This window comes from Daphnia pulex, chromosome 3 (genome assembly GCF_021134715.1).
Source record: "Daphnia pulex isolate KAP4 chromosome 3, ASM2113471v1".
Taxonomy (NCBI): Eukaryota; Metazoa; Arthropoda; class Branchiopoda; order Diplostraca; family Daphniidae; genus Daphnia; species Daphnia pulex.
Window position 1 is genome coordinate 5,975,301 of NC_060019.1, and position 22,217 is coordinate 5,997,517.

General features: G+C 41.0%; 2 protein-coding genes and 1 long non-coding RNA gene across 6 annotated transcripts; 1 reads left to right on the plus strand and 2 right to left on the minus strand.

Moving 5' to 3' along the window:
* The first annotated feature begins 1,038 nt into the window (after window positions 1-1,038).
* LOC124189995 lies at window positions 1,039-2,181 on the plus strand. Of its 4 annotated transcripts, XR_006872757.1 has the most exons (5): window positions 1,039-1,088; window positions 1,251-1,318; window positions 1,376-1,599; window positions 1,668-1,961; window positions 2,021-2,181. It is a non-coding gene; the product is annotated as an uncharacterized LOC124189995 (long non-coding RNA). The 4 variants fall into 4 exon arrangements; XR_006872756.1 differs by having other exon boundaries at window positions 1,251-1,599; XR_006872755.1 differs by having other exon boundaries at window positions 1,042-1,318.
* Window positions 2,182-15,792: 13,611 nt separating this feature from the next.
* LOC124191385 (transmembrane protein 115-like) lies at window positions 15,793-19,098 on the minus strand. Its single transcript, XM_046584574.1, has 8 exons — window positions 18,993-19,098; window positions 18,676-18,907; window positions 18,400-18,616; window positions 18,096-18,327; window positions 16,752-17,229; window positions 16,462-16,691; window positions 16,220-16,393; window positions 15,793-16,153 (listed from the first exon to the last, which is right to left on the minus strand). The coding sequence occupies exons 2-8, from the start codon at window positions 18,901-18,903 to the stop codon at window positions 15,952-15,954; spliced, it is 1,761 nt and encodes a 586-aa protein (XP_046440530.1). The 5' UTR covers window positions 18,904-18,907; window positions 18,993-19,098; the 3' UTR covers window positions 15,793-15,951.
* A 662-nt stretch (window positions 19,099-19,760) lies between these two features.
* Window positions 19,761-20,427, minus strand: LOC124191384. The gene is made up of 3 exons (XM_046584573.1): window positions 20,200-20,427; window positions 19,986-20,123; window positions 19,761-19,920 (listed from the first exon to the last, which is right to left on the minus strand). Exons 1-3 carry the CDS (start codon window positions 20,356-20,358, stop codon window positions 19,843-19,845), a joined length of 375 nt encoding a protein of 124 aa, XP_046440529.1. The 5' UTR covers window positions 20,359-20,427; the 3' UTR covers window positions 19,761-19,842.
* Window positions 20,428-22,217: the final 1,790 nt, after the last annotated feature.

Genomic DNA, 22,217 nt, shown 5'->3' on the forward strand with positions numbered 1-22,217 from the left:
GTTACCCACCTAGTGGATCCATCTCGACATTTATTTCTCTCCTTTGATCCCACTCACCTTCTAAAAAATATCCGAAACCAGATGATTGACCGTCCCCTAAAATGGGATGGGGAATTGATTAATTTTTCACTCATTCAGTTACTGTTCACGAAAACAATGTATGATCGGTTAGCGTTATGTTGATACCTCACAAGAAGAGATGTAGATCCTACCAATGTTGAGCGAATGAAGGTGGCGTATGCAAGGGATATTTTCAAACCCGAGACGGTGGCAGCACTACGAATATGCATGACCTGGGGGAAATCGGTTTCAAAAAGGAGAACCACTCGTTAAGTTTCTTGAATATTTTTGGAAGTGGTACAACTACCATGATATCTGCAATCTTAGTCAACATTATAGGCAGAGGGAAGCTTCCAAAAAAACATTTTCGGATAATTATGACCTAAAGAATGCAGGGACTAGACGAAGAAATACCGGAACTCCTAAAGAAGTGGAATAAAGACAAGAAAAGTGCATTGGAATGCTTTACTAAAGAAGCGCTTGAAGCCATTATTTTTACTTCCCGTTCTACAGCTAACTGTGTTAAGTACCTCCTGAATGGAGGATTTCAGTTCGTTGTCACCATACGTTTCACCACGGATAACATCGAACGCTTCCATGGTGCAATACGGAATTACTGTGGCAACAATGATTACCTCTCTGTTGGTCAGTGCTTGAGCACCATTGAACGAATAAATAGAACTCAATTGGCCATAACTTCCATGAGTTGTAATACGTCTTTGGTAACCGAAGCCGTTCTAAAGAAAGGAGATGCAATAATTCTGAATGAAAGAAAGGCGAAATGTATCAAGTTAAGGGCTAGAGATGTCTTAAAGAGCACGGAAACAGCTAATATTAATCTATTGAAAAACTTAAATTCTTCTACAGGTTGGTTATTACTTGAATTTTAATCATTTCTCACAATTTGACTGACCTTATTTTCCATTAGATCATATTCCCTTTACTAGGGATGCACTATCCTGCGTTCACGAGTCCGGTGCGGAAGACCGATGCGTCAATAGACCATTGTGACAGTGGCACAAAATTAGGTAAATAAATGACAAAAGACCAAGACGAATGTAGACCAAAACGAAAAATGATCCTTGCGTCTTCTCCCCAAAATGTCACATGCCCAATTATTTTTCTTTTCTACGACTTTTGAACAAAAAGTCAGAAGACCAAAGCGACACTAAACCAAACCTTTTATATAGCCATACTATAGAGGGACTTGGCAACGCATAGCAGACAGCTTGTGTGAATCAAATCAAAACAAAAATAAGTCAGTAATAAAAAGAGTTTGATTTCAGAATTAAACTAATGTCGCAGTAATTATCAGGAGTTAGTCTACTTTGCCAAACAAAACAAAAACCCCTTCTTCATGATTATCAAGTGTATTTCGCTATTCAAGTATTCAGGCAACGTGGAAAGTTCTGCTAGTATGGAGCTCTAAATGCTTCTCTCAATCATCAAAGATTTTACGAGATTACACATGTGAAAAGAAGTCAAATCCATTTCGATGCCGAAGAACTGTCGAAAAATGGATATTCCAGCACCCTCAGTGTAACTAAATTGCTTGTGTTATTCATTTGAGTAATAATGTGTTTATATTTCTATCGCTTTATCTGTAGTTATACACCAAAGGAAAGGAAGTGTCAGTGCGAGCAAAGGTCTCTCTAATTTGGGGAGCACATCAATGTCAACCAAGTCTTGAGCCAAACTAATTGGTTGACACAACTACTCGACGTGGAAGTTCAAGGTGGCCATGTTGTGCAGCTGAAAGGTTCATTGGAAACTCCCCCTACAGCAGTTCCTATGCAGCCTTTCAAGAACAAGAAAACTGAAATCCTGTGGTGAATTCATCAGAAAAAGCAAATAAAGAGGAGCCGTTAGTTGCTGAACCAATCGGTGTAACCTTGGTTCAGGTAGAATATGTGCAATAATCATGCAAACTTTTTTGTTAAAAAGTTCAATCATTTTCTAGATAAACCCCCCTAAGTGTTGAAGATGATTCTACTGTTACGAAGACGGAAGATACTGCTAGCTGATTAAGAAACCGACGAAGAAGAAAGTCTTGTCTCGTTATGTGGAGTCATTGAGCACAGCGGTCGGCTCAGTAGTTACCACAACACAGCTTTCTTTTAAGTAAAAGTAAAACCAGTAACATCGCATCCATTAACCCAGCTTCAAATGTCGCTTAATACAAAGTTTCATCAGAAAATTAACATTTGGAGTTTTCTTTTTGCTGTCGTGCTAGAATGAGAATGACTAAGAGAAATATCTCATTGTCCCTTCATAGATAATAGGTTTTAGGAGAGAAAACGGTTCAAACCAGGTGGTGGCGCAGAGAAGTGGCATTCACCTGAAAGCCAGGTTCTAACTGTAAGATTTCTCTGTGAATCCAATGCAAATTCCCATTTCTCCATCAGAGAAGAAAAGGGTAAGATAAAGCTGGCTGCTTGTGTTCAGGCATTCTTTTACGTCGCGTTCGTTGTATCCGAGTAAAAGAAACTTTAAGGGCGCATCCTAATTTCTGGGAATGTAAATTCTTGAATTGTTAATGAAAAAAGTAATAACTAATTCTTTAAAAAAAGACCTTGAACGCGAAAACTTGAACGACGCCCTTTTCTTTCGGGAAGACTCGTGTTAAGGACATCGTTCTCTTTCCCTTTAGTTCAAATAAATTTTGACCGATGATTAGTATTCAACTGAACCCGTACTAAAAAGGGTAAGAAAGAGCTGTATAGGAGAATGAAAACATCTATAGGTCGGAAGTCTCAGCAATGCGTTCCCATCTCACTTAGGTTGAGACAATGGATGAAAGGGCGGAGATATCGGATGACTATCATTACTCAATCACTCGGCCACACGCGATTAATTGTTCCTTCCTTTATAACGTAGGACAGCAATAAAATAGAAGGGCATTCCACCAAGGTTTTCTCCTTGTTTCATTTCACAATAATGGGGGGATGATGTTATTCCTCTCATCACTGCATTTTTATTTACTAAACGCTGCAACGCTATGTTCTCGCATTCAATGGTTGCTAAGATGCCTTTATCGAAACCTATACATCCCGGATAGCACAGTGTCTTTCGATGATCAGCAAACACCTCCAAGGACGTAATTGGAGATCTCGTTGTCGTCTAAGAAACGCCAAGAGTAAATGTCACCCGATTCCCTAGAGCTAGAGATGAGAGCAGATTGAAAGAGTCAGTCAATCAAAAGCGAAAGAGGATCGAAACTTTATTCAATGGACGTTAGGTATATGAGCGGGATATAGAGCGTTATCGTAAATCTTCATTTCGAATTTGTTTGTAGATGCTCTGAATGAATCGGCGAGAGTTGTGTTAACTGTAGAGAAATAAAATCGCTATAACCTATTCATGACCTTCTACTTGTCTCGGACGTATCACTTTAAGTGGATTGAACGCGAATTACGCTATACAGCACAGCATGGGATATTCCGTTCAACGTATTGAAGTAGGGGTGGGGGGTGGGACACAGTTTGCCCCTCCGGTGGAAGCTGTCGGTGGAAGCGGCACAAATAGCTCTAGCCTGTGAAAAATATTCGTCAACGCTGTACTTTAACCTTGATCATCTCAACATGAACTACGTTGGATGAACGTTTTCTGGTAGGCCTACTGAATAGTAGGCAGCGAGCTGCAGTAAAGCTTTATTCAAGTTGGGATGGTGGGTTGATGTTTTAGTTCTCTCCTCATGTTTTTTTAATCAAGTGCAATTTATCTCGAACGAATATGGATGCACCTCCCGTAAGATGGGAATTTAGAGCTGGGATTCGAAGCGGAGGAAATGTGTTGGTGGATTTGCGACATGGCTACATTTACCACGTCCATTCCGAGTCCAGGTAAAATTTGCGCTTCATTCTGTGTGAATACGCAATTTATGTATTTAAATTTTTTAATTAGGTGGCGCTGCTCCCGACATCGAAGCAACCGATGCCGAGTTATGGTTTCTTTTGGGAACAATGCCTAATATGTGGTCTTAGGGGAGCATTCTCATCCCAATGATCGGCAACTGATAAGGAACCTTGAGATGGAAAATTGGTGCCGCCTCGAAGCCATAAACTCACCTAGATCTCTTCATCAGATTTATCTAGATGCAACTGAAAGGTAAACGTTTCATGTAATAATTCTAGCATCACAATCATAGACTTTATTTCGGCCTCAGGCCAAGTAATTGTGTGATTTAAGTGATGTTATTTCGATTATCAATCATCATTTGTTGTTTTCCTGAAATTGCAGATTCCCGGGTGCAACCTTGACATTTCCCCAGGTTCGAAGGAATTTACAAAGAGCTCGTGCAAGAGCGCAACCTAGAATTCCAAACACCCTCGAGGATGCGCACCAGTTAATAGAGAACAGCCCCATGTACCGGTATAACATAAGAATGAATTTCTTCGTCTATACCCTTAACTATATCGCTTAATTATTTTAGGATGTTACGTAATGGGCAAGGACAATTTTATTTCGGAGAAATAAGAAACGGCGATGGACTCGCCTTGGTTTTTATCAACATTCCTCTATTGCGAATTTTACGAATTACCACGGAAATTAGCATGGATGGGACATTTCGCTGTGTCCCCCCGTTTTTTCCAACAGCTGGCAACCGTACACGCCATAGCCTACGGATATGTAATGCAGAGATTTTGATGATATTTTTTGTTCTCTGCCATTCTATGTAACAACTTTTATTCAGTCGTTTCCTGTAGGTTTCTTTTTGATGACAGCAAGGACTCAAGCGTTGTACACTTTGTGTTTGCAACGCTTAGTGGAAATCTGTATAGAACACGCTGGAGCAGAACCACAACCTGTGCGAATGATTGCGGACTACGAGCTGGCGCTCCTTCAGGCAATGCAGACTGTTTTTCCTGACGGGCATGCACGCGGTTTTGGTTTCATTCTGGCATGGTTTGTTTTTTTCCCTTCTTTATTAGATATTTTTATTTGTCATTTTACGCATTTTTTTTTCGTTAGGCCATGTACCGATATGCCTGCTCCTTGGGACTTACTGCCGCGTATCGGGACATCCCAATTGTCGGACGAGTTATACGGATGTGTATTGCTCTTCCTCTCTTGCCGCACGGGAGAATAGAAGAGGCATTCCAAGCCATTCAACTGTATGCACAAGCCGTTAATTAAGTCCCCGATGTCCAAGTCCGACTATCCGTGGCCCAATTTTTGGGTTACATAAGAACGTTTTGGCTGGATCGAGTTGGTGCCCCACGCTTCTCTGTCTACAATCAAGTTAATCGGACAAATAACCTGATTAAATCGTGGCACCGTGGATTGAACGAAATAATAATGGTAGCCCATCCAGGATTTTGGGTCTTTATCGGTAAGTGTTGATAAATACTCGAGTTGTAAATGGCCATTGGAAGTAGTGCATTGAATCTAATGTTGACGGATTAATATAATTTTACAGGACATCTCCAACGAGCGGCGGAAATCGCCATTCGCGATTTGTTGCGGGTAGAAGGTGGTTTGGTAGTTCGCGAATTAAGGCGAAGGAGAGACGTACGTCGAGACAGACAAATAGCCGATGCTACTAGTCGCCTTCAAGAAAACAGAGTAACACTCTTGGAATTCCTAATTCTGGCATCCAATTATTTCAATCCCGATGGCGTGATTCAAATGAACAATCATGCGGAGGAGCAAATGGTACGAATTTTATACTGATTGCCTTTTAATGCGTGCCCCCAAATAAAAAAATTTTTCTGTCAATACTCTTTACTTATAGATCTTCAGAGAACCCGTTCAAATTGAGAGAATCGCTTTCGAGGTACTCCTTCGCGTTGATCCCATTGGTGCCGTAGAAATCCCTCAAGTTCCAGTTCCCGAGGAGAATGCTTAACCTACCAAGGAGATGGCCCCGGAGCCACGTCGTATCCGCATTATTCGCCGTAGAAGCGACGAGTTTGTTGAGGGAATTGTGGGGGATAGACAAATGCATCGCGCCAATCGACCTCGAAGAGAGGACTTGCCCCGCCGTGATGTCGCTCTGATCCACCAGCACAGAATGGGGCCGTTCGATGTCTGCAGCATATGTCAGGAACGGCCCGCTGACTGGGGGATCGATTGCTGTGAGCATCATTTTTTCGAAGACTGCGTTGGGGAATTATCGCAGGAGAGAGTGGAAAGGGAAGATGGCTTTCGCCTTCGAGCAAGTGTGTGCCCCTACTGCAGACAGGAGTTTTTATTAGCTTTTCCTCTGCAAAATCCGGCCCAGTTGGAGAACCAATAACCGCCAATAAGAAGTTCAAAAGATTTGTAACAAGAGGAGTTGACTGCATCTTAAAGCGTTTTATCTTTGATGTGTATTTGTCAGCCTCCTCTTCCTGCGCAACAATAATTTCTAACTATTTTGTCATTTACATCGCGTGCATTTCATGTAAAAAAAAGTGCTGAACTTCGCTAAGCTGTTGTTTTTTAATGTTTTCACCTGTTGACGTCTTAACCTGCCCCAAAAACCCAAAACAACCCACCTTGTCCTTTTTTCTCACTTCACAACAGGGACCTGGAATAACTGATCATCTAGTGCGCTTTTTACATTGCATTTTTATTTCCAACAAAGATATGTACAACTTTTTGTCTTGAAGAAACAAGGAATTTGAATTTGTTATCTTTCATTCGTTATCTTTTTTGGGACAAACATGTTGCGCCAAACTGTGAATCACACCAGTGAGGTCCCATGTCTTCTGCCATTTTGTCAGAAATCGCAAACCTTCTGCTGAAAAGCATGGCTTATTCTAGCCAGCTTTATTATCAATGTCTGTTGAAACTTAAAAAACAAATTATTTCAAGAAAAGGAAGGCTATTATTATAGCACAGAATAACCAGTTAATACCTGAAAGTTTATAATTTTCGTAGCGAATTGCTAAAAATGTTTCCTGTTCTACATTTCTAAACCGTGCTTTACAACCAGCTGAGTGTGTGTCCTGTCTCTATCGTAGTCTCAATAGAGCTCCATTGTTAACCACTGGAGAGATATGAGGATGTGCATGCTGCAAATTAAATAGAACCATAAATTAAGAAATAGCTTATTATACAAGAAAATGTGATCTACATAAGGCCATTGTGATTGCTGTTTGTATCCAAACGATAGTCAGTTCATAGAAGTAATTCTTGAATCCAAAGACAGGACCTTCAATCATTTGCAATCACCTGCACACCAACACGCCAATTTATCTCCAAAGCATTCCTTGCCATGTCTATGAAACATAAACTGGATTTGAAGTTTCAGTTCTTCGGTTTGCAAGGCTGAAAATAAAAACGAAGTATTAACAGTAATGAGAATATACCACAATAATGTGTGCTTACCACTGTATTCTAGGCCTAAATAGAACCACTTTTATTCTGCAAATCTGATGTTACCCTGATGTAATTTGAACTTAACACAGTTCTACCTGGCTAGAAAATCCCAGGTGACCCTGTTCGACGAAAATTCAAAGGTTGATCTTGAGCGAACTGGCTTTTTGTTTTAATAAATAACTAACCCATATATGGCTTCAAAGGGGATTGTTCCCTCATATAATCGTTGGAATTTCACTCGCAATTGAGTAAAGATAAAATTACTAGTAGGAAATACGAATAATCCATTGGTGACGCTTAGAGTTGTTTGTAAATTACAACCCACTATCGTCTGCTGAGCGTTGCCAGGTCTCATTGGTATCGTGTCGCTAAATACCAAAGACGCTTTGGTCTTATGAATTTTGGTCTAATGACGTTCAGAGTTTTGTTCTTCTGTCACTAAAGTCAAATGATCACTTGGGCATTTGTCATTAACGCACAATTTCTTTCGGGCCTAGTGTCGCAATTTTTTATTTGTGGTCTAGAGTCACAAATGCACATTGTCTATTTGGCCTTCTGTCCGGCACCGGCGTTCACATTACGGGTTATGCCATTTTTAAGCATGGTCAACTTGACAATTTCTGTATAGATTGCTATGCAAAATTAATTGTTCCATCTTTAAAACACGAATTATCTCAAATTGATCAAATATCTTGGTAATTATATTCCCTATCCATAAATCATCCTTGATCTTTTAAAAGTTACTTTTTCCCTTAGACAGAGGTGGTCTAAAATATCCTAGTGAAAGACTGGCAACTAGAATGTGGACGTTTTTCCTTTTCTTCAGAAAAGTTTTCCCTCAATTAAGGACCACAAGCAAAATCGGGGATGACTCGCTAGAATTCATTGTACCTCGCTTGGCCCAGTGTGAAGAAGTACGATGTAGTGCCGATGGAAAACACAGCATATTTTTGTGCACGTTATTATGCAAAAAAATTTTACGCTGCAACACAGGCAAGGAGCAGCCGTGATGCCCAACTTCAATGCCCGCTTGATCTCCGTGACTCAAAATCCATTGAAACTAACGAATTAAAAAGTGAAATTCATCGTTAGAAAAAAGAAAAATAGGATCATCACTCAACAGTAAGTGTTCATACCTGAAGCCTGAGTCAATTCAATGAGACAACAGCTATGCACTCAACGTCCTGTGGAAGCAGCCAATCAGATAGAGGATCCAAATGAAAGCAAACGCGTTCCAATAATTGTTCCAACATTCCAAGTGTCCGCTAACTGGTTCCAAAATGTAGGGCAGGTATTCTGCCGAGACTTGTTTCAGCCTCGAGTTACTCCAAGCAAAGATCTGTCGACGAAAAATGAATTGCAATTTCAGAAAGTAACAATTATTACAACCATAAGCTATTGGATTACAACTATGGTTATCCTGAAATACAGAAAAATTAGAAAAAAACTATGATTGAAACATAATAACAGTAAAAGGCTTACCACACATTGTTGTTGAAGCCTATTATTTCCACGTAAACTAAGATCCTGATTCTGTGTAGATGTTCCAGTAGCATGAGATGATTTATAATCAATTGCAAGTTTGTTAAATAAAGGTGAATAATTGGCTAGCATCTTTCTTTTCCACTACCGAAGCTATTTCTACTGCCCATCAACTGACTGAAGCTCTGAAGATTGGAGGTTTCCAATTGACGCAGTGGGCCACTTCCAACGAAACCGTAAGGAAATCACTTCTAGGATTACAACAGGAAGGAGGTTCTATCAACATTGATTAAGGCGCCGATGCGATTGAACGAACTTTCGGATTAGTCTGGGATTTCCGTCGCGACGTCTTCGTCTTAGGTGCAAAGGCGGAGTCAGGTGGAGGGACAAATAGGGACTTGCTGAAATATATCTTCAGCATCTTCGACCCCCTCGGCTTTCAAGCGCCGATAGCCTTCCAAGTAAAGGTACTTATGCGATGTATGGCGCCATAAATTTGACTGGGACGACGAGCTGAGCCAGGATCTGATCGACCACTGGGTTCCGCTGGGAAGAAACTTTGCCCTCGCTTTCTGGACTCGACTTAGAACGATTTTTTTCTCCCGGCCAAGACAATCTCAATGCGACCGAACTGCACGTATTTGTAGACGCTTCAGAAATGGGCTTTGGCGCCGTCTCCTACTCGCGATGGATCAGCGACCGTTCGTTTCGTCATCTCGAAGGTCAGGGTCGCTCCGCTTAAATTCCTGACGATCTCACGTTTTGAACTAAATGCTGTCTTTCTAGCCTCTTGTCTCGGCGCGCATGTGAATTTTGAGCTGGACTTCGTCTTCAACCGAACTCTCTACTGGACCGATACTACGACCGTCCTCGGCTAAATAAAATCCGTAATTGTCGTTTTAACAATTACGTCGGAAATGGTGTGGACGAGATATTTGAAAGTTCGACGGCCCGATCAATGGAATTACGTCCCTTGTGCCAGTAATCCTGCAGATAAAGCTAGCCGCGATTTGGACCCTTCCGACTTCACCGTTAACCACCGTTGGTTCTCTGGTTCACCATTTCTTCAAGGTTTCGACGAATGGCCTTCACTCAAAACTCTTCCAGTAGTAGACGAAAGCGATCCAGAGATCCGAGAAACAGCCTGGTTCGGACTTGTGTAGCGAGAGAGCGACGGGATTGACCTTCTCATCGAAAGAAAATCCATACCGCTAATCATCTTCAACACCGTCGCATATTTTTTCCGTTTCATCCGAAACGCCCGTCAAAAGGATCGTGATCGACGTTTAACATGCGAACTTTCAGTCAATGAGATCGAGTTCGGAACAACATTCATTCTTCGCCGCAAGTAATCTAATGCGTATCGACAGGAGGTGAACGATCTACAGGCCAGCCGACAAATCGACGAGAGTTCAAAAATAATTAAGTTGACTCCATATCTTCCCCGTCACGGTCTTAAGTGTGTCGGCGGACGACTAAAAAATGCGCCTTTGTCGATCGACATTCGGTATCCGATCATTCTTCCTCGTTCAGAGTGGGTGACTGAAATCATCCTCTTCAAGCTACACCGTGATCGCGGCCCTCTCTCGACCAACCAGCTCCATCACGAGGCACGTCAACATCATTGGATTCCATAGGGCCGTACCGCCACCCAACGTGTCTACCATCTCTGTTGCCGTTGCAGAAGGCTAAGCGCAAAAGGAAGAACTCCATTCTTTCATGGCCTCTCCAACAGCCTCCCGATTGAAAATAGGCTACCCTGCGTTTGCCAACACTGGGGTAGATTATTTCGGCCCCATCGAGGTGACAATCTTCCGTCGCACCATCAAACGTTGGGGCTGCCTTCACGTGCCTGACATCAACATGTGTCCAACTCGAAATGGCCTATTCGCTGGATACAAGTTGTTTCATCTCTGCACTCGACCGTTTCTAAAATCGTCGTCCCGTAAAAAATATTGGGTAGTCAATAGCTAGAAGCTAGTTATAACTAGCTTCGTCCGTGCTAGAACGTCCAAGTTATAACTTGGACCTACTAGCTAAAAATAACTAGCTGAAATGTAGGTTCTTTTTCCACATTCTTCTTAGCCAAATTCACCTAAATAGGGCGTTTATATTCCGCTAGTAGCTACAACGACAAGCTAGTTACGAACCTGGAAGGCTTAATTACAATATCTTAGCTTAACTCTAGGTAAAAACTGACTAGAAATTGTAAATTGAATATCTCTAGCTGAAACTAAGCTTGTGATTAGCTATTAGCAAAACTCGATACGACAACGGTGCTAACTTCGTCGGAGCGCAACGAGAACTATGGCCGAATGCCTCCAGAACTTGAGCCATCACGCCATCCAGCGAAATCTGAATCGTCAACCGTCCAAATGGGTTTTCAACCCTACAGCCACTCTATATTCCGGTGGTAGGTGGGAGCTGATGGTACGAGCCGCTAAAATTGCTTTACAAGCAGTTTTAGGGAATCAACGCCTCGCCGATTGTTGTAGTCTTGATAGTCTGAGTCTCTCTGTGTATTGCCAAGTGCAGTGAGGGTGGTCTTGACATGGGAGTGATAGATTTGAGGCCATCTAGTGGTAGTACATTACAACATCTCCCCCCCTTAACCATATACGATCCATACTACCATACCGAACACAAATAAATCCAAACAAAATGTATGACGAGAATGCGAATAATAAATCAATATGAATGAACAATGAGGACGTGAGATAAAAAATAGCACGAACGATTAGTGGTGAAACAATGAATAATGAAAAGAAAATGAATTGAACTAGCATGACGATAAATCGGACGAGCGGATGAAATGTCGACTTGCGTCATTTACTGAGGGGGTGGTGGGGGTTTGATGTAGCTTCGGCCCGAGCGGGTAACACCAAGGGCCGACACAGGAACATGTTGACTATTATTGGCCGAAGGGGGCACCCAAACCACCGTGTTACGAACGGGAATACGGGAAACAAATAAACGAGTGAGACGTGAGGCCGGAATCTCTCGAGCAGGGCGGCCGGGCGCTTCTATCGAACGGACCGGCGTAGACTCTTGCTGAACAGACGACTGGAACACGGAAGACTGTCCGAACGGACTATTGACTCCTGTGACTGGACGGGACGTCCCGGTGACGGCGGACTGGACCGCTACTGCAGAATTTCCACCGGCTGAACCACATCCGGCGGATGAGTGGGGGGGGGGGAACGAAAACCGGACCACGGTGAAATTGCGGACGAGAAGGCTGCAAGGGTCTTTGAACGGCTGCCGGTCTGTTCGCGTTATCGACGTTAATTGCCCAGCGTGTACGACGAAACATACGTCCATCACTCAAGCGGACGATATAAGAGTGTGGCTCTGGGCACACCACATTCACAAAACCAAGTTGCCATTTTCGTTTGATTAAGGCACGAACACGTTTTCCTACAGTCAACGCAGATGACCGAACATTCACTGGGCGGGATTGAACAAACGACACCGTTTGTTGTCGACGAGACAGTTCTTGAAGTACAAACGACGCCGGCACCAGCTTTGGAGCCAACAACGCGTCGATAAAAGGCAGCACACCACGAAGATTACATCCTTGAAGTAGAACGGACGGAGCTGGACACCGGAGTTGAACGGATGGCTGCCAGTGCCTCCCACAGGGATTTTCCTTCAGCAAACATCTTAAGTAAAGTGCGTTTTACCGTTTGAATGTGTCGCTCAACAAGTCCGTTAGATTGAACGAACTCGGGACTCGACGTAACTTGCTTGATGTTCAATGATGCATAATATTCACAGAACTCCGCACTGGAAAACTGCTCCCCGTTGTCACTCTCCAACTCCTCCGGCCGTCCAAAATCACAGAAAATTCTTGACATTACCTCGATAATTGCTGACGACGTTGTTGACTTCAGGGGAACGACACACGGTCATTTGCTGTACGAGTCCACCAGCAAAATATAGTTCACGCGCTTAAACTCAAACAAATCAGCAGAAACCAGCTGAAAAGCGTAATCCGGAAGTCAGACGGGATGTATCGGCAACTTAGGGTTTCGACCACGGTTTTCTTAACAAACCGAACAACTGGCTACCATATTTTTCACTTGGTCTTCTCAACCGGGCCAGTACACAGCGGATTTTGCACGTAAAACAGACTTCGTCTCACCGAAATTACCGCCGTGTATACCCTCCGTGGTCTTGCGACGAAGTGACATTGGAACCACTTAACGACTACCGCACAATAAAATGCTTTCCGCAATTGACAATTTGCTCCGAACTGACCAATACGGTTTGACTGCAGCCGGACACTGAGCACGCTTCTCAGGCCACTCTGTTTGAATCACCGTTTTCAAAAGTTGAAGGGTTGGGTCTAAGGCCGTGGCTTTGGCATAACGCCCCCATGTGGACACGGACGTGACGAGACTATGAAGCACATGATGCATTTGGTCTTCACTATCCTGGGTGACGTCATCCGTGAATAAACGCGGCAACGGTGCTCTGCTGTGGGTGTCGACCACGGTCTAACAGGAGAGGTAGACAAACGCGCTATCCCTGGCATCAGCTGGAATAGCTCACTGGGGTGGGAGGGTTCCATGGCATTCCGCTAGGAGCGCCACGCGCAGTGAAGGGCTAATGCGAAAAGACAAGAAAAAATATCGTGCACCTCAGCAGTCAGCAAGCTTGGCTACTTGGTCTCGTTGTCAACCGTCAAGCGATGCTGAGGTAAAAGCTCTTATGGCCTATGTCTACCTCTCCTGTTAGACCATGGAGTCGGCGATAAAAAGTTCCTTGCCGGGCATATACACAAAGCGAAAGTCAAATCTTTGTAGTTGAAGTCTCATTCTTAGGGGTCATTCCACGCCAATCCAACAAATTGTTGACGCGTGGAAAATTCCGATTTGGTTCACATTTGGACCATATATTTAAAAACACGAAAAAAATAACTGCCAAGTAAAAAAAATTATCTTGAACGGTTCTTTAGTTATAGCCGTTTTAAAATTGCGTTTTTTCATTTTGCCCTACGGCGCCGCTCATTAAAAAAACATTTTATTTTTTATTTTTCGAGTCCTTGTTTTTTTCTGAGATCGAGACCACAACCAATAGATAAGGAATTTAATTCTCTATCTAAATACCTAATGCATCTAGATTAGGCAATTTTTTATATGTTTAATTCGTGATTGAAATTCACATTTTTTTTTTTTAATTGCGCCAAAAAAAACAAATCAAATATTTTTTGTAATTATTTATTTTTGTTTATTCTATTTTAAAATATTTAAAAAGAATTTTAAAATATTATAGATGAATTTTAAAATTTGTTCAAATAGAACTAAAAAAATTAGTAATTTAAAAAAATTGATTCGTTTTTTTGGCGCAATTTAAAAAAAATGCAAATTTCAATCGCGAATTGAACATATAAAAAATTGCCTAATCTAGATGAATTAGGTATTTAAGGATAGGGAATCACATTGAACTTAAACTATATCAATTTCTGGACACGTTGATCAGTAATTTCGTAGATAACGTTCGAAAAACCCCAATTTTTACTATACCCCCGAGAGACAAGTGGCCACCTATACTAGCCAACCTGGCGGGAAATCTTAGGACCCTTTACTGAACACCCGCCGTTTCTTCCAAGAGACCGGGAGAGCGCGAGAGTGTACCTTTCCTGTTATTTCGTGGTTGAACTTAAAAATCCAAGTTCAGACGGAATGTCCATTTTTGTTTTTAATTTTACGATGCGTTCGTGAAGACAGCGGTACGGAAGGCTATTGAATCAATAAATAGAGAGGGAATGATTGTTGGTTTTTATTAAAACCCTAACCGTCAAATCACCTTTCACCCTCGTCGGACGAGTCGAAAGACAAATTAAACATTCAAATTTCGCAATTAGACAAGTCCGGGAGGTCTTTATCTATAGAACCCGGATTCCAGGAAATTCATCCCAACACTCTGTAATCATTATCCAGACATGTACAAAATCAATTACGAAATTTAAAAGAAAATCCAAGTAAAGCCGGCGGCGTATTTGAATATTTGCGCTTCCTCCTCTCACTTTGGTCGTCTTTCACCTACTTGAAAAAAAACCACGAAAAAGACCTTGCAAAGTCATAAAAGATTGAAGGTGAGATGTGCGAAATGGAATAGCTCGTTAAAAAAAATCTACATGCAAACAAATTCAAGGGGAATGTGATTATGATGAACAGCCAAGCAAATAATAACAAAAATTCATATCAAGGACTGTCAAGGTTATAGACCCCAACCAGCGCTACACGTTATGTATATAATTGTATATTCATGATGTAATCAAAGCAACACGGGTTCCCGGGTGCACCTTTATGGGATACACAATAATCATTGGAATGTCGCCAAACTAGAAAAAAAAAATAGAATAAATACTAGCGCTGTGTTTATTTATGTGATTTACAAGCCCACATAAATCACCGACATCTTCGCCTACCGATGGAGAAGGAGCCGCAGAAAATCAGCACCGTCCCCCTGTCCAGCTCTCGTGGTTCCCAGCACATGCCTCTCCTGCACAGCCGCTCCAACTTGGTGTCTGTGCACATTCAAGATCCCACGACGGGTCTCTCGAGCAACAACAGCGGGAATGCGGGAAGTTACTACAACAGTATAGCCCCACCCACGAGTGCCGGATACAGTTACTCTTATAGTTCACAAACTGGCCATTACAGCACGACGCCTAGTTACTACGCAAACTATCAGCAACCCGCACCACCACCTCCTCCACCGCCGCCTCCGCCTCAACAGCAACAACATCAGTACGATGTTGGCAATCAATCGTACGCAAGCAATCAGTGGTCCACATCCACCAATCAATCCTTCTATCGGTGAAATTAAAAAAAGTGAAAAGAAAAAAATGTCCACAACCAACGAGAAAGCAACGGACAGCAACATCAATCCTTAGCCAAACCCTGTTAAAATGAATCGTAAACCTTCTTTACACTGTCAATGTAAAAAAAATTGTAATACAATGACACTGACATAACTATATCTGTTGCAGTTTCTTTTTGTCATAATTAAAAGACAATCCAGAGATGGACTGAAGGGATAGAGGAGAAAAAAACGGACAGTATTTACAAGAAATATTGGACGAAATTCAATGCACTAAGCTATGCTCGGCTTAGAAGTGGATGGATCTATTTCAACAGCAACAGTGAGAGGCTCGACCGGATTGGATGCTGTAGATGATTGATCTCCAGCCTGCACTTCGGTCTTTGGCCGGGAATCGTCGTCCAAACTAGGCCAGGACGATCCTGAATCTGCCTGCTGACTCAGACGTTCACTCAAAGCTTTGAGAGCGATTTGCCTGAACAATATACAACAATAAATCAATAAAATTCTAGCAAAAGGTTGGTAAAAGAAATATGTATACCTCCGACGTTCAGCGTCGTGCGTATCAGTTCCCGGAAGACTAATCGTTATCGCTGTGGGTGCACCCACATCGTATTTCCTTACAGGCTTCCGGCAAACTTTTATCCCGACTAGCAGGTTGTACACAAATTTGGAGCAAATTTCAATTGGGGGTTGCATGACTGTTGGGAAAAAGCTGTAAAAACCAAACATGAGCTGTTAAAGCTGTAATTTCATGCATTAGGTATTTAGGTGTCATATTACCTTGCAAAAGTGAAATTATCTGCCATATCACCTCTTGTGCCATTGCTATGTCTTTGATAAAATCTGAGATACAACCACCCAATGACCACTCCAGTAGTGTACATAGTGGGATATGCTCCTTCTAGCAAGCCAACTAAGTAAAGGATGATGGACAAGAGGGAAACACAGAGTGGAACATTTCGATTGGTCATCTTTCCCAATGGGGTTCTGATTACAACATGATCAGGCATCTATAACAAAAAAAAAAGGTTTAGAATTTCATAATCTCTGACATGGTTTATGTCCTTTACCATCTGTTTCACAGCAACAGAAACTGCAGCTATGTATCCAGAAAGACCGTGAATGTGAACTTCGAAAAGGACATCTGTGTTGAAGGTTGCCATGTAAATGGCAAGGTAGAAGAAGACCCCAAAGAAGGCCACAGAGGTGTTGATCAATGTGAAGAAGGTCAGCATTTCCATCTTGCCCCAGAGAGGCTCAATCAACTTGCCGCACAACCCAATCGTGACAACATCAACACAGACCTCCCAGAAGTGAAACTCTACAAAGCAATGCGTAAAGATGGTCCAGATTCGGAAACCAGGAGGAAAGACATAGCCTGGTGTGACAGTAAGGAAAAGAACGGCCGGATCATAGTATGAAACGAAATAACCTATGAAGACCATCAGGCAGACAATTTTGACAGACGAACTCGTGTTTCCCAGTAGGGCGTAGAGTTGCTGCTTCAAATAGGGAACATTACGGTGCAGCGTTTTCAGGGCCGCCATACTGTTAAACTGTAACAAACTTTCAATTAATCAAAGATTTCCATCAGGAATACAACTCTTTCACATATAACGAATTTTACAACTCAATCCACAAGTTGCGCGAAAGAACAGGAAGAACGGAACTCGGGACCGTCTCAATATTTTGACGTAGACTATTTCCAATGCAGCATTGTCAATTCTCGTTGTTATTTTCAGTTGGGATTTGTTTATTTCCACCTTCCACGCTTCCACGCAAAAATCGTCTCATCACATCAGAGGTTTCTTCGTTTTTCGTTATCATCGGTTATTATTATAATAATGATAAGATATTACTGCGACTAGAGTCTGCCAATATTGACGACTGCGTAGAAAACCAGATGCTTTCCGCTTAAATAATTTATATAATAAATTAATAATGCGTAGTTAGATAGATATATAACGTACCGCAATATCTCTTCAATAATTCAAGTAACAACGCAAGTTTTTTTTTCGAAGAGAAGTTTAAACCAGTTTCTGCATTTCTCCCTTTCAGAATGGCTCGAGATACGTTATGGTTTTTGGGTTGTGTATTTTAACTGGTCTCAATGCAACATTTTCAAGATTACTCTTCAAACAAAGTAAATCAGATATTTTAGGCCACATAGCACAAGATTTCCAACACTGATTTATAAATTAGTCAGTTTGGTTTCTTATATGCCAACTATAACATTAGAATATGGATATGAATTTATAAAGCGGAATAACCAGAGCATGAATTTGTCAGTTAAAACAATCATGTGTAGTCACATGTAAAATGCATTTATAATTTATAAGACCTGGTAGTAATACCAAACAGTCTAAGCCTTATCCTCTTGAGCATTTTGGGGATTTTAATGTTGAAAGGGGCACCTTGTCGGTCCGTCACCTGCTGGATCGACCTCGACATCTTTTCTTTTCATCAAGCGACCCAGCATTGCATGGGGATCAAAAAAGACTTGCAGATCAATAATTTTTAGATTTTCATCGACTTCCACCACCGACGATCCGACCAACTCCATAAGCTCCCCAGTGGGTGGGTTGTTTCTATAAGGGCCAGTCCAGTGAGCCCAGTGTCGCCAGGTAAACGACACCTTCGGGGGGCCTGCGACGTTTTAAAACTTTGCATTTTAGACTTTTGCGGCTCCAATCGGGCGGAACTAAGAGTGAGATTTACCTGACAAAAGATCCAGTAGTTCCCAAGCGAATCCATCGGGGAAGCACTCTTTGAAAAGGGCATGAGAGGAGGCATTGGTTTCTTTGGAAACATCAAACAAAGGAGAATTGTCCATCATCATATTGTAGTTTCCGTTCTGAATATTGTTTTCCAGGTCCTTGGGAGCTCCGCCGTTCGTCCGGAAAATGTAACGTTCGGGATCTACCGTACCCCAATCCTTAAAATTACAAATTATAAGGCTGTGTAAAATTAAACCGTGTAGAAAATTCAACCTACTTTCACTTTAATTTTGTGTGTACTCTCCATTTCCCAAGTCTTGACTAGATTTTCGACTAGTTTTTCTAGCGAATCTGCCTTGTGAAATTTGGTTCGTTCTGCCAAATATTTTGCATTGACTACACTGTAATTAGGTTTAACGGTACGCCATTCAATTTCGGGATCTTCCATGTACATTCGGTTAGGAGTATCGGGATGATCGGCGACGGGTAAAGTTTCGGTTGGCATTTTTCTTTGGATAAAATTATACGTTGAACCAAAACATTCAAATTAAAAAAAAAAAAAAAAACTTGTGAATATTATTCGTCTAAACTTACTGGCTGGTTTAATTGAACTACGATAATAATTAATACAATAAAAATTAATGCTAGCAAAACACTGTCCGGAGATGAGAGAATAGAGACTGAGCAAGCAGATGGGTGTATTCCTTGGCTTTTATAACATTTCCGAATCTGCCCATCCTTATACGGACGAAAAGGGGTCTGGGTTCGGGTCGACTTTCTCATATAAAACAAAAAGTGCGCAGTCATGTTACTAAATATATAAAAAAATATTGGAGGTCAAAATTGTCAAAAATAGGATAATAAGAAAGGGGCATAGGGGACATTCGATTATTTGAACCCTTCCCTCGCCTTAGATAACTATTTCATAGAAACGTTAATCAAATAAATGTGTTGATAGGAAGATTACGAGAAATAAAGCTTATTTGTTTTTATGTTGTTTGCGGAGTAATTATGAGCAAAGTCGACTGTAATCTTCGACTTACTTTTTCTTGCACACATATATTAAGTCAACACTTGAAAAACTCATTCAAGCAAATGATTTTCGTAATATTCCAAAAATGTATTTGCAATTTTTCGATTCTTTTATAAAAAAGAGACACTAGTAGTTATGGTTTAGTGGTCTACGTGCGACCTTCCACGTTCACATAGGTCCTGTTTGTTTGGGTTTTGATACTAGAATTTCTTCTTTCTATGAAGTAATGGCCTCGTTTTTATGCGTGAGCGACACGTGTGAGGGCGTTCGCACGTCCGCCATCGGATTGCAACAATCGCAAATAATAAAAAAGACGCGCCAAAGCGGAGTTGTCTTTTGGACGATTTATTTCATATAAATTGGTATAACTTGATAAACTAGTCAAACGATGGATATGTTTTTTTTTTGTTTTCAGCCACGTCGGATTCCGCGCTGGATGAAGCAACCCTTGAATGACTCGAAACGAACGTCAATCTCACCAACTTCCAACTAAAACAAGTTATCGAGTCGTTAGATCGAACCCAAAGTTAACAAACTGTAATATAACTGTCTACCTTGTCGCCTTGGTAGAGTTCAATGTAGCACGAAGGAGAGATGCATTCACGAATGCAGTTAAGCCGATCAACACCCTCTAATAGCTGGCACGACGGGTTCTGTTTACACGCAGACTGGAATTCTTGAAAGTAAGTTTCCTTTTGAAAAAAAAATGGTCGGTTTGGTTAAGAAATATGCTGATGTGAACCAGCATTATGTAAGAATAAAACTCACATATTTCGGTAAAGCAACGTAAGAGTACTCTTTGAACGAGTATCGCGGGATGTTAGTTGCAGATTGGGCCGACTCTTGAATGCTTGAATGAATCAGCAGAAATAGGGTATAAACGATTAATTTGAACTGAGTCGACACATGAAGATAACGGAATTCCATCACCAGAAAATATTCCGACTTCTACCGAGTGCAAATAAACATCAACCGATCAATACTTTCACGGCATTGTCGAATGTTATCGAAAACAACTGACCAAAAACAGTTTCGGATCAAGTTTTTTAGTTAAAGATGGCTATTAAATCTATTATTTATAGAATGGTTAGTTTAAAATTGAATATAAATAAATTTCAATACCCATTCTTGCTTGGTAATTTGAAAAAAACATTTTTGCCTCGTTTGTTGCAGTTTGAGTAACCAACGTTATTCTTGTCTGATAGATGGCGTTCGTAACGCCGTGAATACTGTTTTATTTTATTAGCTGGAGGGAGTGGAGCTTAACGACAAGTAAACAACAGAAATGAAAGCTCTTAGAACAGCCCAGCCATAGAACAGCATTTTACGTTTCATAACAAGAGATTGGATAGCTGAGATATTTCTGAAGTGTAAAGTCTTATGTGCTAATCATTTTTCTTGTTGCATAGGGTGACTGCTGTCTATCGCAATTAAAGCCTCGTGTTACTTGTTCGAATTGGGGATCATCTCCAGAATAACTTTAACGTGTTATTAAGGCATGTATATGGTATTGTGTAATATTTTTTTTTCAGGACTTTGTATTGGCTTCTCCAGTTTCTGCTGACCTTGGTAAATTTTTAATTGAAGTAACTTCTTAATTAAAATTTATGTTTTACAAAGTAAGGTGATGGTAAGGTTTTGCCTTCAGAATACTTGCATTCATCAATCAGAAAGTTTTATATTAATTTCAAGAGTAATTTTTTAAATATCTATTGCAAAACTTATATCACCAATATCATTCATCACCAACTTATATAAATTTAGTTTTGAAATTCCTATGTAGCCCTGAAAGTTTTACTGAGTTGGAGCCATAAAAAAATCACATTGATTTGTGGCATTATTTTTCTTGATTTGGGTTTTCTATTATGTTACAGATGTAAATTCCCAGTTATGGTCAAGATGAGCATAGTAATCTTTCACAAAATTTCCTGTACCCCTGTCTAAGCTGTAAATAGTATCTTTAATCAGGCTAATATTAAGACCTGATTACATTGCTAGAACCTAGAATGCTCCCCAAAACTTGTTAGACAAGTTTGAGATTTTTGGCAAGATATTTTAACCAAATTCTTTGAAAGTTGTTGATCTTAAAATCTAATTTATACATTTTTATAGATGAGTCAGCATAGCTGAAGCCTGAAGGGACGAATATTTATCATTCTTTTTTAGGCGAATTTTTCCGTTCAAGTTTCGATTCGTTGTTACAGTAGAATATTTTGTATGTTAAATGTATACATTTTTCTTTCCCCAACATGTTTTTGTGCGGTTTGCTTCTTCTTCCCAACATTTTATTTTCCGTTTGTACCCGCCAGGGGTGCTCCGTGTCGTTGTTCCCCCCCCCCCCTTTATTTTCTTAAATCCCTCTGGCTATGCCCTCGGGGTAAGGAATGTTATTGATTTTAGAGTGCCTGAGTGGAGCCCCTCTGCTAGCTCTAGCTGCTACATGAATTATAAAATAATATAAATGTCTCGCTGCTAAAAAAAGAAATGTGGACCTTCACGGTGAAAACACTTAACTCAATAGTGTTACCTGTCAATTTTTAATTGCATTTTATATTCTTTCACGAGTCGTAAGAATAAGATTAAATTTAAAAAAAGAATCTACACTAGTTGTGTGTAAAATAAGCAGCAGCAGCAGACTGGGGAGAGGGGGGGGGGAAGAAATGGGGCTAAGCATGGATTGAGAACAAACTTGGTATCTCTGCGCGCCAACAAGAATTCAACCAGAAAGGAAGAATAAATGGAAAGAAAAGTTGTGTTTGTTTGAGCAGTAATATCGAGATTGATTC